General features: G+C 37.4%; 1 protein-coding gene across 2 annotated transcripts in view; it reads left to right on the plus strand.

Moving 5' to 3' along the window:
• Sycp2 (synaptonemal complex protein 2) overlaps positions 1-17,676 on the plus strand; it is a 53,379-nt gene that overhangs the window by 24,709 nt on the left and 10,994 nt on the right. The window contains exons 23-31 of one of the 2 annotated variants that reach the window (XM_005362765.1): positions 2,365-2,492; positions 3,373-3,409; positions 4,775-4,845; positions 4,928-4,985; positions 6,197-6,252; positions 6,876-6,947; positions 10,831-10,982; positions 14,148-14,185; positions 14,928-15,098. In XM_005362765.1, coding sequence (XP_005362822.1) covers positions 2,365-2,492; positions 3,373-3,409; positions 4,775-4,845; positions 4,928-4,985; positions 6,197-6,252; positions 6,876-6,947; positions 10,831-10,982; positions 14,148-14,185; positions 14,928-15,098 — 783 coding nt within the window. Of the gene's footprint in view, positions 1-2,364; positions 2,493-3,372; positions 3,410-4,774; positions 4,846-4,927; positions 4,986-6,196; positions 6,253-6,875; positions 6,948-10,819; positions 10,983-14,147; positions 14,186-14,927; positions 15,099-17,676 lie in introns of both variants that reach the window. The other variant, XM_005362764.1, reaches the window with a different exon arrangement.

A 17,676-nucleotide genomic window follows, 5' to 3' on the forward strand; every position in this document is an offset into this window, starting at 1 on the left:
TGACTGAATGAGCCTGGAGGCCACCATGGTCTTTAGGCACCACAGTTAGCCAGTTTCTTTTGGATCTGATACTAGTGAAAAAGACTGTCTAATTCTCTGAACTGGTTTTTGTTTTTTGTTTTTGGTCTTTTTTCCTCCACTCTATTTTGTGTTGAGGGGAATCTAATTCTAGGTTCTTGATACTGTGGTATTGATCTTTTGCATGTGTTGGCATTTCAGTCCTGTCTTGACTGCAAGTTTTAATAGTCTGGAAATAAAGCAATATGGAAATAAAGCAATGTCGGTTTTCCCTTTTGCCTGTTGCTATCATTAGCTTTTGAGGTTGAGTTTATTTCTAACACAAAATAGCTTGCTGGGATTACATTAAAGCCATGAAGTTAAGCCTCAACTTTGACAATACTCTATAAAATGTATATGGAATATCTTTTGGATTTTCTTGGATTTTTTTTTATCAGAGTCATGTAGTATTTCTCTTTTGTAAGTATTGACTTTTGTTTTAATTTTGCATCTTTCCACTTCACTGTTAGTTTTTACGAGTTTTATTATATATTTTTAGGAGTTTTGTAAATATTATCTATGAAATTTTAATTCTTTCATTGCTTATTGTTGAGTTATCTAGACTTCCATTATGATTTTTTTAATTTATATATTTATTAAAGATTTCTGCCTCCTCCCCGCCACTGCCTCCCATTTCCCTATTCCTCCCCCGATCAAGTCCCCCTCCCTCATCAGCTCCATTATGATTTTTAAAACCAAGCGATGAGAGGTAAAATCTTCTCATATTAAAAAAGATCTAGCTTCTCACCATTAAGTTTGATGATAGCTATAACTTGTTTTGTAATTTTGAAGTTTTAAAAAAACAAGTGTTTAAGTGTTTTACCTGCATGTATGAATATGACCACATACACGCACTGTCCTTGAAGGTCAGAAAAAGGTGTGTAATCCCTGGAACTAGGCTTATACATGGTTGTTATGTGCCATGTGCTTGCTTTGAACTGAACCCAGGTCCTCAGAAAGAGCAACTAGTGCTCTTAACTGCTGAGTCATGTCTCGGCTTCCATAATTATTTTAAATAGATGTTAACTTTTCTTTCATTGTGATCCAAATACCTGAGGAAGAGACTTGTAGAGGCTTATCTTCCTTCATAGTTTAAAAGACAGTCTGTGGTCTCTTAAGCAGAGAACACATGGTGTTACAAAGCTATTTGCCTCATAGTGGCCAAGAAGGAGAACCAAAAGGCAGGAGGAGGGAAGGGGCTGAGGACAAGTTATACCCATCAAAGGTTTATTTCTGGGTGATTTCCTTTTTACATCAAGGCATCCCCTACCTCCTAACCCATTCAACTATGAACTTATCAATAAAGTAATCCATTGATGAGGTTAACACCACTCTCAGGAGTGTCACTAGCTGGGGCCAAGCCTTCAACACATGATCCTTTCAGGAGGGTGTTTCATGTATACACTACAATATGTGAGTCCTATCTAGATGTGCAAATCCCCTTCTCTTCTTAATTTGCTGAGGTTATTTAAGTTTTAAATCATCCTAAGATGCTTCATGTGTATCTGTTGATAGGACTTTCCTCCCTCAGGCTGAGGTGAGAGATGATAGGCATTGAGTTTTAAAAGTTGACACAGTCTTGCATACCAGGAGTAAGTACTACTTGTTTCTGGTGTGCAGTTCTTTTCTGACATTATTGGATTTGATTTGCTAGCTACTGGCTAGTTTTCCTGCTTTTGTGATGTTTTGTTCTGTGCCTTCTAGGATATATTAGGGAGAAATTTATATAATTTCTTTCTTAAATGGCTTCACTAGTAAACCCACCTGGGTCTGCTGGTGCCTTTTGTTTTGTAAGGTTAACCATTGATTGGATCCATAAATATAGGTGTTTTCAAATAATCCCATTTCTCTTTGCCTGAGTTTTTAAAAATTGCATCGTTCAGGGAATTATTCCATCTTGTTACCAGTGTTATGGACATGGAGCTCAATAATTATCCTAATGTGCTTGTGATTAAAAGCGATGGCCTCTTCATTACTGGTGTTAGCAATTTACATCCTTTTGTTTTAATCCTTAGTTAACTTTGCTGTAATGTTGCCAGTTTTACTGATCTTTTCAAAAGAACTCTTTTCCCTTAAGTATTTTATTTTCATGTATAATAACATTTAAAAATATGTAAGAAGCATTCAACATAGCTCTCTGTATATGGAATGATTTTGATTGCTGTATAAAGTCTAGACTTTAGATAATTTCTGACCACTCATTGTTTTGTAGGTCTCTGTAGAATCAGATTTCCTAAACGTTCTTTCAGCATTTATTTTCCCTTAAAAGTTAGGTAATAGTTTTAAAGTAACTTATAATTGTTTCAGAGAGAGAAGTCAAAAGGGAAAGGATTTACTGATGCAGCAGAATCCTTGATAAGCCAAATTAATAAGAGATACAACCCAAATGATGGCATGAAGTCTACAAGAAAATTAAAGGAATCTCTGAATGGCAGGTATATTCATAAATTGAGACAAGTATTTTTGACATCTGCAACTAAATTGGCTTGCATAGTATGGGAAATGTTTTATGGACATGTTTTGGATAATGTCACTTTCTAGTAGAAATTAGTTAACTGTGTTAACTAATCTTGTTTGATATTTTAAGAATCAGCTTTTAAAAATATTACGATTTATGAGCTGTGAGACTGTTCATTCACATTTCAATTCACTCTAATCCTATATATTTTCCTGCATATAACATTTTCCTACTAATAACTTTTATCAATGGTAGCTATTTAAATTATATAACATAGAGCATTCCAGTACTGTATTATACTATATAAAGTGTCATACATTATGAAACAGTACAGTGTGGCATTCAGAGAGCAATCTGCAAGATATAAACATCTTAGGATTTTTATTTATGGAACCTAGTAATGACTAAAGCTAAGTGTGCTAAAAATGCATTTCTTAATGAAGTGTACAGTGTGTGTCTGTGAGCTGAAATAACTGTGTTAATAATTCTTGTTTGATATTTTTAAGAATCAGCTTTTAAAAATATTACAATTTATGAGCTGTGAGACTGTTCATTCACATTTCAATTCACTCTAATCCTATACAATAATAAAGTATTTTCCTGCATAACTATACCTTTTACAGTGTTTAGCACTTCCTTTTATATTATTGATACAACTTAGATTTTACTGTAATAGTTAAAATTTACTGTGAGATTGTAAAACTATCAGACTAATTAGAGTTTTTATTTTAGGTTTGTGTTGGTAGCCATTTTTTGGCATAGTTAATGTTAATATGTTTTAGTATATATCGATTGTATTTATGAAGAATATTTTGCTGTTATTAAGTGCTCCTTAAATACTGTATCTTTTTTAATAGTGATTTGTCAAAGAAATCTGACCTACAACTCAATAAGGTATGTGCTACTTAGCCAAACTCTACATAGTCATACTTAATATTTGATTGTAAGCACTAAAATATTAATAAAAATGGTATTAGATTTAAAGTCACAGAATACTGAAATGAATTGTAACACTAACATATAACACTGACAAATTTAGTCACAAGTTACTTTCTGTTTTTCAAAGAAAATGTTCTTTTTAAGCTGGGCCACATGGTGCACTCCAGTAATTTCAGTTACCCAGAAAGCTAAGGCAGGGGGATTGCAAGTACAGGACCTGCCTAGGTGACTTTTCCTGAGACCTTGTCTCAAAAGTTGGCAACTAAGATTATCACCTCAGAGGTGGCTAGCACTTGCCTACCATTCCTTGAGACACTAGGTGCATCCCCTAAACCACGAAAATAGTTTCAAATATGGATCCTAGTACATTCACCTTTGGGTCCATGGTTTTTAGTCTACATTCAGTCCATCACAGCCTCTTGTCTGTGGATGTGGTTCTGTCTTCCTAGCTTATTCTATCTTGTCCTGACAAATGCTAAAATCTTGATTTTTGTTAAAATATTTACTGTTTACACAGGCTTAAAATACAGATCTCTTTGATTTACCATTTATAATTTTAGTTTTTGTTGTTTACATGTTTACTTAATTTATCAAATATCAAGGATCTGATCTCTGATTCTTATCTTATTGTTATGCTACTCTGGTATAATTTTTTCTGCCTTATAGGATGTTTGTGCTAATCCTTTCATTACGTTTAAATACTAGCTTGTTTACTTTTTAAAATATACATGTTCTGTTCTTGTTCAGAAACCTACTTTAGTCTCTGCAAAGTGGAGACATAAAATGGCTTGCTAGTTTCTTCTAAAAAGAATTCTCCATTGTGTAAATGCACATTTTCCTTATCCATTAAGACAATTATCACATGTACTCACTCATAAGTGTTTTTTAAACATAAAGCAAAGAAAACAAGCCCACAAATCACAATCTCTACCTAGACAACAATGAGGACCCTAAGAGAGATGTACGTAGATCTAATCTACATGAGAAGTAGAAAAAGACAAAATCTCCTGAGTAAATAGGAACATGGGGACAGTGGGAGAGGGTTGAAGGGAGAGGGGAGGGGGAGAGGCAGAGAGGGGAGCAGAGAAAAATGTAGAGCTCAATGAAAAAAACAAAACAAATCTCTGGAAGACAATGGTTTTCTTAATTTTTTTTTCAGTTGACTCATTTTATTGAGAAAAATGTTTAAAATGCTAGATTTATATTACTGAGAGCACAACTAGAAAATGTGTCGCAATTTAAAACTTTTACGCTTGTGACCTGTCTGATGCAGTTAGTAATCTCATATCTAAACGTTTTTATGTGAACTTTTGTATTTTTGAAAAGGTTCAGAGAAAAAGTTACAGAAAACTGAAGACGACTTTTGTTAATGTTACTTCCAGATGTCCGCTGTAAGTTTTCTTAAGTGTTTATTTGAAGAAACTGAATTTCTTTATGTAGTTGATACTAACAGTAGTCTTTTGTTTTCCCCAGGAATGATGTATATAATTTCAGCTTGAATGGCACTGATGAACCTGTCATAAAACTTGGCGTAAGCTGGAAATCACTGACTTAGTTCTTAGTTCTTCTGTAGTCATTTTGCAGCTGTATGCAGTTATATTTGAGATGCCATCTTGAGAGAGATACAATGTTTAAAATATTAAATGGTTTATTGGTATAGCAAGCATAGGTATATCTAGGTAGTATTCCCCCTGATTTTTTTAAAAAAAAAAAAAACAAACATAAGACAAATGAATAACTGAGGCATTATACTTCTTTAGACTTGTTCTTTAAAGAAAACTGTGCTCTGTTTGAATGCATTAATAAGAAACTCTAAGTCACCAAAAATGTGGTGTTCCATTAACAAAAGAAACCAAAGCCCTCCCTGTTGCTTAAATAAGAGCAAACCTCAATTTAAGTTCTTTGCTTGGTTCTCCCTATGTATTCCATCTCCCTCTGTCTGTTGTATGAGTCTGAATCCTTGCCTGCCTGAAGGTTGTCTTGTAAATCTGTCCATCTTTGTCTCTCTGTGTGTCTGTGTCCTTAACACAAGGCTTTTGTCTGCATATATTGAACAGCACAGAAAGCTTCATATGGGGAAGGAATGAGGGATATTTTGCAGAATCTGTAAGAGTTTGACAAGGGGGTTCAGTTACTGAGTTCAACTGACCCCAAAAACATTATTGTTAACAAGATGTTATGTTCAGTGTTTGTGGTGGATATTTTATGATATTGCTTTCAACCTGTATTTTTGCTGTCTTCACCAAATGTTAGAGTATTCATGCATTATTCTGGGTTAGGGTCATGGCAGGGTACACAAGTTAAGATTACAGCTATACCTTACTTACATTGGAGAAGTTGGTTACATGGGAAATCTAAGGCAATAAGGTTGGTTATTACATTATTCTCTTAAAGGCTGGTAAAAAAAAAAGACTGTTTACCTATAGCCTACTCAATCTTAAGTGACATCAGTGTGTATTAATTGTAACAGTGAGGTCTAGCAGGTGTTCTAGTTTCTTAGAATGTAAGAGATTTTTACCATAATGTATTGTCACAGAAAACCACTGGTCCTCACTGTGATAATACATTTTCATTTCTTTTACTATCAGTCTACTTTTATGGATTTGGTTTAGCTTTAATCAATACTATGGAAAGTCAATTTTAATAACAATTCTTGTTCTCTGAAGTTGGAGAAACTTTCTTTACATTTCACTTATTTTAACATAGTATTTTTCTTTCTCCTTCCTGTTTATTTCCATATAGATCCAAGAATTTCAAGCTACAGCTAGAGAAGCCAGTATGGAGAAATCAGTAAAGTTGTACGTTTCTTTAAGACTATAAATCAGTAGGTCACATTGACATTTACTGTCTTTAAATAAAAATCTTCCCTAATCTGAGTTTTTGACAAATGAAAGGAGTAGATTAAAATTCTACAGTCATGATTACTCTAGCTGTGATTATTACTCCAGCACTTATTTCTAAATTCAACATGGAAAACTCGGTAATTTGAATATTATGACTTTGATCATAGAATTGAAAAATGTTTATTTGAACTTATTTTTAAACAGTGGATCAGAAAGGATAAACTGGCGTAATTACACAACTAGTGATATAAATTAGTGAAAGAGTTAAATTTGAAAACTTAGGAGTAAAAAAAAACTTAGACGGAGCTCACTGGAAAATTACTTTTTTTAATATTTATTTATTTATTTATTTATTATGTATACAACATTCTGCCTCCATGTATGCCCGCATGCCAGAGGAGGGCGCCAGATCTCATTACAGATGGTTGTGAGCCACCATGTGGTTGCTGGGAATTGAACTCAGGACCTCTGGAAGAGCAGCCAGTGCTCTTAACCACTGAGCCATCTCTCCAGCCCCGTCTAAAGAAAACAGTTGTGATATAGTTTTTAAATTGATGCATATTTTTGTTTCTCTCCAGGCTAGGTGTAAGGAATCATGATGAACATGACTCTCCTTTCAAAACAAAAAATAAAAGAGTAAGTTATAACATGTGATATATGCCAGTATAAACCAGTGTGTTTCTTGGGTTAGAGAGGAAGTTCAGCTCAGTGATTAAGAGTGCTTGGTACTCTTCAGAGGACCTGAGTGTGGTTCCCAGCTTCCACATTGGACAGTTCACAAACCCTCTGTACCTCCATTTCCATAGGGTCTGACAATCTCTTCTGGCCTCTGCAGACGCCTGCCACATGTGGCTTAACACACACATAGGTACACAAACATCACATACATAAAAATACATCTTTAAAGGAGTATTTCTTTTAATAATATTTTAATGCTGGAGGTGATTGAAATAGAAAATAAAGTACATGTTGGTGTTTAAAAAATACTCAAAGGCTGGAGGGATGGCTCAGAGGTCGAAAAATGTACTGGCTATTCTTCCAGAGGACCCAAGTTCCATTCCTAGCACCTATAAAAGGAGCTTACAACCATCTGTAATTCTAGTTGCGCTTACATGTATTCAGGCAAAATAGTTCACATTCAGAGTGAAATTTTGTTACTGTGTTTGGCTCCTGGATTGAATATTTCATCTGAAGTAGGTAAGTACAGTATTACACATACATGGAATAATGAAGAAAGCTTTGCCCTTCAATCCAATGAACATGGCTAATTCTGGAGATTGCCATATGACAACTTTAAAACAGAAATATGGGTAGCTCTGCAAATTATTATGGATTAAGGATCTTTTGTATATTATTTTGGTGGATATAAAATAAAAACCTAAAACTGAAATAGAAGGTTTAAAGCCTAGCTATGCATTGCTGTTGTTGGAATTAGGGCTTGTTGTGAAGTGAGACAACCTAAAACTGTTGTACAATATGACCCTGCTCCATCTGCTTAACTTTCTTATTCCACTGTCAAAGTGTCATTGAATTTTGAGAAACAATCTGAAATTTTCATGGATATAAAACCATGATACGAATTGTTAGCTCTTCAGATGGCTTTGACTCTAGTATTGGAAGCACTAGTGGAGGTAATTGTATGAGAGGTTAACAATTGGATGGATGTACGTGTGAGGGGAAATGATACTGAAAAATAGAGTAGAATAGTATGATACATTCAGGTCATCATAAAAATTATTCCATTCAAGAAAGAGCCCAAGGAATCTATAGGAGGAAAAAGCATACCCAATAAACTGGAGGAAATAACAGAGGTATGAATTTGAGGCTATAAGGATTTTTCACCTTCCAATCATGAAGATGAGTGAGGAACAAATCATAACTTACCTTTAGCTATATGTTTGAGAATTTCTTCCAGACCCTGAATCCAGAGCACAGAGAATGGCAACCATTAAAGTAACACTGAAAGATTTAAGGAGTCTGGAGCAGGAAACCTCTGGTCATACCTGTTAAGATTGAGAAAGTCCAAGTGTTAATAAAGTCTGTCTCCAAACCCTCTTTACTCCACCTTCACAACCTACATAGTGAAAGAGCCAAACTATACAAAATAAAGTCAGACTTCTTTTTCTTCTGTCTGCATCTGATATTGACAACTTTATGCTTTCAAAGTCAACTGCCAAGAACATTGAGCCCATTGACAAATACAGTGAAAGAATGTAATGTAATCGTTCAAATTTGTCTTCATTTGTTGACAATCTGACCAAACTAGTGTGGATACACTAAAGGGATGGAATAGAAGAGGAATCTGAAGGTAGACATGCTGGCCCAAAGAAAGGTGACATGTAATTTGCATAAAAACAAAAAGATACAAAGAAAAACAGATAAAATGGAATTACTAAGAGTAGCAATGCCTTAATTTTCCAAAAGATCATTCAGTCTTCAACCTTCCCACAAACTGATATTTATAGTTCACTTAATGCAGAACATAGATTATTAAGGATATATACTGACACTTGTGCTCCCTTAGCAGGGGATGAAATGAGAAAATTTTAAGTTATTTAATAGTTACAAAAATGTTCTAAACTATTTTGGAAAATGGCCTTGATCTGTACCTTCAAGTTTAAGACCTGCGAAACAGCATTTTGAAAACCATGATTGAGAAGAATGACATTGTCTATGACAATCTTATGACAACTCTGTGTGGAGGCTGAGAGTTTTAATTTTTTTCTTGTATTTTTCATGCAGTTTGAGTGTAAAGTGAAAAAGGTCATTTATGTTACTAAATATATACCCCACTAGAAAATGACTTAGAGATGGTGAAAACTAAGACTGCTGTGTCGTACTGTGCTGAGCAATGTCTTTGTGTGAAAGAATGGTGGAAATGAGGATTTTGATTAATTCAGTATTGACTTTGTTCACTGCATCATTTCTCTGACTAATCATGGACAGTATGAGAAATAAAATTGCATTTTTTTAAATCTTTTTATTTATTTATTATGTATACAATATTCTACTTGTGTGTATGCCTGCAGGCCAGAAGAGGGCACCAGACCTCATTCCAGATGGTTGTGAGCCACCATGTGGTTGCCAGGAATTAAACTCAGGACCTTTGGAAGAGCAGGCAATGCTCTTAACCTCTGAGCCATCTCTCCAGCCCCCTAAAATTGCATTTATTGACAAATCATGGAATACTTTAAAAAATTATATTCAAGGATTATAGTCTGGTTATCCTTTGCTTTACATCTAGTATCCATTTATAAGTGAATATATGCTGTGTTTATCCTTGAGTCACTCGGGATGATTTTTTTTTCTACTTCCATCCGTTTGCCTGCATACTTTATGATATCATTCTTTTTACTGCTGAGTAATGCTCCATTGTATAAATGTACCACATTTCTTTATCCGTTCTTCAGTTGAGGAGCATTCAGGTTGTTTCTGAATTCGGACTCTTACAAATAATGCTGCTATGAACATAGTTGAGCAGGTGTCCTTGTGGTATGATTTAAGCATCCTTTGGGGATATGCCCAAGAGTATTATCACTGGGTGTTGAGGCAGTTTAGTCCCAATTTTCTGATAAGTGCTGTATTGATTTCCAAAGTAGCTGTGCAAGTTTGCAGTCCCATCAGCAGTGGAGGAGTGTTCCCCTTACTCCACATTCTTTCCAACATAGGCTGTTCTTGGTATCTTTCTGATCCTAGCCATTCTGACAGGTGGAAGATGGTATCTCAGAATCATTTTGATTTGTATTTCCCTGATGATTAAGGATGTTGAACAGTTCCTTAAATGTCTTTCAACCATTTGAGAGTCTTCTGTTGAGAATTCTGTTAGATCTGTACCCCATTCTTTTGGAATCCAGTCAAAGAGAGGGAGGAGGGATTATATGTCCTAGGGAGATCAAGATCATGACAGGAAAAAAATCTACAGAGACGACGACTGATCCAAACTCTTCGTGGGAACTCATGAACTTTAGACTGACAGCTGTAGAGCCAGATGGAACAGAACCTAGGCCCTCTGTATGTAGGAGATAGTTGTATAGCTTGGTCTATCTGAAAGGCCCCTGTCAGTGGAACCAGGATCTATTCCTGGAACATGAGCTAGCTTGTTGAATCCATTCCCTATGGTGGGATGCCATGCTCAACCTTGAGGGAGGGGAGAGGGGCTTGGCCCTGCCTCAATTTAATGTGCCAGGTTTTATTGACTTCCCATGGGAGGTCTTACCCTTTGGGAGGAATGGATGGGGGTTGTTTTGGGGGTGATGGGCAAGGGCAGCAGGAGGAGGTGTAGGAAGGGGAACTGTGGTTGAAATGTAAAAGGAATAAAAAAATATATCCAGGGATGTACCAAGTGATAGAACTTTTACCTGATATATAAAAGGCACTGAGTTTTTGAACCCTTACCAGTGCTAAAAAAGCAAGCAACAGAAAAATTGGCAAAGCCACCAGCATTTAGTTTATTGTTTGGATATTTGGGCATTACGATACTGTTTGACATGTACTAAGGCATGTTTGTTGGCTTTCTCTCTAGATGTCAGCAAGTCATGAGAAAATACTCTTTAGTGACACTGAAACAGAATGTGGGTGTGATGACAGCAAGACTGACATTAGCTGGCTAAGAGAACCAAAATCAAAAAGACTAATGGATTACAGTAGAAATAAAAATGCGAAGAAATACAAAAGTAGAAAATCAAGTAAGAAATTAATTTTTAGAGAAATAGTGTAAATAATTATATTCAGTTATATAAAATACTCTATTGAAATGCATGATAACTTGATAATCCTAAGTCTATTGCTTGATAATCATAAGTTTCTTATAGATTCTTGCTTGTTTATTCCTTTTATCATTTATACTTTATTATTAACAGGCCCTAATAAGTAGGACAAAACATATACTAATTGTTTCATTGTTTTGCTAATGGTTATATTTGTATGGGTGGGCAAGAGAGAAAGAAGGTAGGATGGCGGAAAGGCATAGGAAGAACTGCCAGAGGTTGATGCTAGCTGTCTTCTTTGATTGCTCTCTACATTATATTTTGAGAGAGAGTTTCTCAGCTTGAAGCTTGGCAGGCAGTTCAGCCGAAATGACTGACAGGCCAGCAAGATGCAGTGATCTTCCTGTGTTTGGTTTGCCTGTGCTGTGATTATAATTGTAAACTGCCTTGCCTGCCTTTTACATTGGTTGTTGGAGATCCAAACTCAGGTCTTTGTGTTTAAGTGAAAATCACTTAAACAGATATCTCCCAAGCCTCTTATATTTTCTTTTTTTTTTATTTTATTGAGAAAAGGAAAAGTTTCAGCCTCCTCCCAGCCTCCCATTTCCCTCCCCCTCCTCCCCCCCTTCTTCCCCTCCCCCCTTCTCTCCCCCTCCCTCTCCAAAGAGCAGTCAGGGTTCCCTGCCCTGTGGAAAGTCCAAGGTCCTCCCCCCTCTGTCCATGTCTAGGAAGGTGAACATCCAAACTGGCTAGGCTCCCACAAAACCAGAACATGAAGTAGGATCAAAACCCCGTGCAATTGTCCTTGGCTTCTCATCAGCCCTCATTGCTCACCATGTTCAGAGAGTCCAGTTTTATCCCATGCTTTTTCAGTCATAGTCCAGCTGGCCTTGGTGAGCTCCCAATAGATCAGCCCCACTGTCTCAGTGGGTGGGTGCATCCCTCGTGGTCCTGACTTCCTTGCTCATTTTCTCCTTCCTTCTGCTCCTCATTGGGACCTTGGGAGCTCAGTCCTGTGCTCCAGTGTGGGCCTCTGTCTCTATCTCCATCCATCACCAGATAAAGGTTCTATGGTGATATGCAAGATATTCGGCAGTATTGCTATAGGATAGGGTCATTTCAGGTTCCATATCCTACTGGGGACATGGCCTTGGGCTCCTGGGAGCCACTCTAGGTTCAAGTCTCTTGCCAACCCTAAGGTGGCTCCCTTAACTAAGAATTGTGCTTCCGTGCTCCCCTATCCAGCCTTCCTTTATCCCAATCATCCTCTGTTTCCCCAAGTTCCCCCCATCCTCCCCTTCTCACTTTTCTCTCCCCATCTCCCCTTAGATTCTACATACATACAAATGTGACTTACCGTAATTCTTGATTCATTACATATTATCATTGCTTATTTTATTCATGGATCACTATTACTCAGTTATGTAGCTGATGTTCATGAACAATATTAATATTCTTAAACAGAATAAAAAATTAGTCCCTGACACATCTAATTACTGCTATTTATGCTCTGTGTGTTTCTGTATCATCATTTCTCTGCCTTATCCAACACATACACTGGTGTGGGAGGTCCTTCTATGTGTTGCTTTTATTGTTTAATGTGGTGATAGTGGTCTAAAATTCTGCAATCAATAAAAATACAAAATTTTTATGGCAATTATTTTGTTGAAGTGATTAGATGGTAAGTTAACATGCATTATAGGACTCTTGTAAATAAGATTTGCTTCACTAGTTTTACTTGTTTTTAGCTCCCAAAGAATTATAAAAAGATGGCTGACATTATGCTTGAAATGAAAGAAGCAACTGGGCCTAAAGCTATTAGTAATGTGGCGACTTTTCAGGGGTTCTTGTTGCATCAAACCACATTAGTCTGGAAAAATTTCATAGGTTTTTATCCTCTGTAGAAACAAAAGAAGAACCTCTTTTCCAAAGCTACAAATCCTTAGACCCAAATTTTGAAGACAAGATACCTTTAAAGTATGTATATTGGTTACTTAGCTCTCTCACAGTCAAAAAATTCAAAGTAAACACAATAATTACACAATCCAGACTCTCTGTGTATAGTCCAATTTTACATGACTCATTTATTTTTACTGTACTACTTTTTAATGTTTATTATATTGTCTCTTTACTGTTTATGACCCTCTATACTCCTTTTTTTTCTCTCTCCCAAACCTACGTACCTTTTTAAACACACTGTGTATCATTTCGAGGTCTTTTTCATCTGAATTTGTCTTTATTGCATATCTGTAATTATTCTGACTATAAGCACTTCTTAAGAATCTGAGCTGCATCATTGTTAGGGTATATATGGCCCTGCCTGCTTGCTTCACACAGTCCAGCATGGTGGAGGAAGGCCATTCACTGCCTCGAGCCACGCACATGGTCCCAGTTCCAAGTATGCAGTGGGTCTATGTTGAGCCATTAAGCAGTTTGTATCATGCTGCTTATTTAGATGCTTGGCCTCCTGAAAGAGCTAGAGGTCACGCTGGCAGCATCGCCCAGAAAGCTGGCCTTTTTTTTCTGCTGCTGCTGAATCATGCCTCTGCTTGCTTCTAGCAAATAGAACCCATCCAAGAAAATGCCAATACCAAACCATGCTTAACTCTGTTCTTTTGTGTCTAGGATTCCCTTTCAAGCTTTCTCAGGTTTTATGTGGATATAGTCCATCCACCATGTTGGTGTGCCAATTTGTTATTGGAGGCTGCTTGTTGGTTCCCAGCTGCTCAGCCCTAAAATAATTACATAGAAACTATTATTTAAAATACAAATTGGCCCATTAGCTCTAGATTTTTATTGGATAACACTTATATCTTAATTTAACTCATTTCTAGTAATCTGTGTATCGCCACATGGCAGTGGCTTATCGGGTAAAGGTCTGGCATCTCACTCCAGCAGCTACATGGCTTCTTTCTAACTCCTCCTTCTTTCTCCCAGCATTCAGTTTAGTTTTCCCCATATACCTCTATTTCCTGTGCAGTCCCCAAGGCAGTTTCTTTATTAACCAATGTTATTCACAGAATACAGAGGGAATCCCATATCAGGGTGAGGGGCTTATTTTATGATTTTAAATTTATTCTTGCAGAAATGTTATGACTATTTTATCTATTGAAAATTTTAATCTTATTTTCCTGAATTTTGCAGGGTCATCCTTGGAAAGGGGGCAGCCAAGATCCATAATGGTAATCAAGAGACAAAATACCATTTAGAGACCATTATAGCAATAACACATGCCTTCATTTTTTTTTACCTGTTTCCATAGCTGGTCCTTGACCTTGCCTTTGCATTATTTTTATCATGCATTCTATTTTTAATAGTGTCTTGGAGTATGCATGTATATCTATGTGTACATGCATGTGTTCTGCATGCATGCACCTGTGTGTGGATATATACTACTTGTGCCAGTATATGTGGAGGCTAAAGGTTAACAATATTGGGATGCTCTCTTTGATCACTTCTCCACATTTTACTAAGCCTAGAGTTCACCACTTTGATTGAAATGTCTGATCAATGAGCTCATGAAATCTGACTGTCCTAGCTGGCTAGTGACCACAGGGATTCACCTGTCTGCCTCCCCAGTACTGGGATTATAAGAACTGACCCTTGTGCTTGGCTTGTTTATATTTGTTCTGAATATTTGAACTCAGGTCTCTGTGTTTATGCAGCAAGTACTTTACCGAGTATACTCCCTCACGTACGTGTGTGTGTGTGTGTAACTTTGGAAATTATTTCTCTTAGAGATTGCATGGTAGAAATAAAACAGTGATAGATGACAAGAATGGTAGTTTTTTTCAATCAAGAATCATTTCATTCCTACATATATTTTGTATGTAGCTGCCAATGTTGCATTTTTATCACAAATAGCTTATATTTCTGATACCTCTATTACTGATATTATAATAATCATGAAATATTCTCCTAAAGGCACGCAATAAAAACATTACCAAAAAGGATGATGAAATAGTTGTAGATCAGAGAACCAGACTTCCACGAAGGGCAACAAAAACAAAAAAAAATTATAAAGATCTCTCAACTTCAGAATCAGAGAGTGAAAAAGAATTTTCATATATACTTAAAGATAAACTGCTGACAAAGGTAAATCAATATAATTAAAATTGATAATCTCTAAATTTAATTTTCTTAAACTACTAAATTTTTTATGTATGCATATAGTACTACTTACAGCATGCCCATTGCTAGTCTTACAGATTTATCTTTTTTTTATCATTGGTGTTTTTTATTTTAGCCATTCTGACAGGTGTAAGATGGTATCTTTTTTTTTTTATTGAGAAAAAAAAAATTTCCGCCTCCTCCCAGCCTCCCACTCCTCCCACCCTCCCCCCACTCCTCTCCCCACTCCTCTCCCCCTCCCTCTCGAGTCTGAAGAGCAGTCAGGGTTCCCTGCCCTGTGGAAAGTCCAAAGTCCTCCCGCCTCCATCCTGATCTAGGAAGGTGAACATCCAAACTGGCTAGGCCCCCACAAAGCCAGAACAAGAAGTAGGACCAAAACCCAGTGCCATTGTCCTTGGCTTCTCAGCAACCCTCATTGTCCGCCATATCCAGAGAGTCCGGGTTTATCCCCTGCTTTTTTAGTCACAATCCAGCTGGCCTTGGTGAGCTCCCAATAGATCAGCCCCACTGTCTCCGTGGGTGGTTGCACCCCTCTTGGTCCTGACTTCCTTGCTCATCTTCTCCCTCCTTCTGTTCCTCATTGGTACTTTGGGAGCTCAGTCCAGTGTTCCAGTGTGGGTCTCTGTCTCTATCTCCATCCATCGCCAGATGAAGATTCTATGGTGATATGCAAAATATTCATCTAATATTGTAACAGGAAGAGGGCCTGCTTGTTTATACTGGCCGCCCAGCTAGCTTAGCCCTGAAATAACTACACAGAAACTGTATTAATTAAATCACTGCTTGGCCCATTAGCACCAGTTTCTTATTGGCTAATTCTTAAATCTTAATTTAACCCATTTCTATTAATCTGTGTATCACCACATGGCAGTGGCTTACCGGGGAAAATTCTCAGCGTCTGTCTCCCACAGATCCATGGCATCTTTCTCCTGACTCTGCCTTTCTTCCTCCCAGGGTTCAGTTCTGTCTTCCCTGCCTACCTAAGTTCTGCCCTATCAGCTAGGCCATGGCAGTTTCTTTATTCATTAACCAATGCAAGCAACACACAAACAGAAGGAACTCCTACACCATAATATGTAGGTGGTTCACTACTGTGAATATTATCATCTTAGAGAAATTCATGTTAGGAAGTGATAGAGACAGAATTTGAACCCAGAGAGCTTATTGGTAAAGATAGATCTTTGACTAACTACTACACTGTTGATTAGTTTGTTTGCTTTGGTTTTGTTTTTTCGTTTTGGGGATACAGTTTCTATGTGTAACAGCCTTAGCTGTCCTGAAGCTCAGTAGAACTCACTATTTAGACCAGGCTGACTTTGAACTCATAGAGATCAGGCAGCTTCTGCCTCTTGAGTGCTTGGATTATGGGATTAAAGGTTTGTGCACCACCATGGGGACTCACTTTGTTTGATCTTAACCCATTAAACCACCATTTCCTTTTGTTTGTGTTCCTGATCTCTCTTGTCTGGAACATTTTAAAGACCTTGTAACATAATTGTATAAACTGACATGACTGTTCCAAGGTTTGGTTAAGTGTAAGGTTTTTATTATAGCTGTGAGGGGAAAGTATAGCCAGAGTCATCTGGAAGAGTCCAGAGTAGGAAGAAGAAAGCCTTAGGTTGAACATAGGCAGCAGAATGGACTTGGCCTTGAGAAGGAGATATAGGGGGTGATGAAGACAAAGAGAAGTGTGATGGCAAAGGAGATCTAAAGAGGAGCAGAAGAGGGACTAAGAGAGGAGGGGGGGAGAGAGGAAGAGAGTTTGAGTAAGCACACACACAGCTGGATGGGGGAGGGGAGGGGAGGTTCTGAGCTGGAGAAGTTTAGGGTTAAGGGGTGGGATGAGAGGATCCAGAATGCCAACATGGACGCTGAAATAACTGAGGGAGACTGGAGGCCAGCATGTACTTTGGCATGCTAATTGGTACCATGGATAGCCATTTGTGTCTCTGCCCCAAGTGATGAAGAAACTGGCTCCTTTGGTAGAGCGGAAATGGCTTTCTGAGGAATGCTGGCTTTTTCTACCCCCAGAATTTGGAGATATATAGTTCCTTTAGATCAGATAACAATCACTATTTTTGTCTTATTTCTTGCTTTACTGTTAACATACCCACCATCAAATATGCCTTTCTAAGCCATTCATCTTATCTATGCTTAAAAATAAACAATGTCAAAAATCCTTAATTTTCAAGGAGTTAAGGAGATGCCTTGTAGCCACTGGAGAGAGATGCCAAGAGCAGCCTAAGGAGAAAGATGCTAGAACAGAGGTTATGCCACGGCCATGTAGTGATGATACACAAATCAGTAGGAATGAGTTAATTTAAATAAGAGAGCCAATAAAAAGCCTAAGCCATTGGCCAAATAATTGTAACTGATAATAAGCCTCAGAGTGGTTATTTCATAAGCAGCTGCAGAGACCAGGTAGGCAGAGAGAAACTGGTCCAGTGAGATGGTGCAAGATAGAGAAGAGCCGCCGGGCGCACGCCTTTAATCCCAGCACTCGGGAGGCAGAGGCAGGCGGATCTCTGGGAGTTCAAGGCCA

Source organism: Microtus ochrogaster, linkage group LG8 (genome assembly GCF_000317375.1).
Source record: "Microtus ochrogaster isolate Prairie Vole_2 linkage group LG8, MicOch1.0, whole genome shotgun sequence".
In the NCBI taxonomy this organism is placed as follows: domain Eukaryota; kingdom Metazoa; phylum Chordata; class Mammalia; order Rodentia; family Cricetidae; genus Microtus; species Microtus ochrogaster.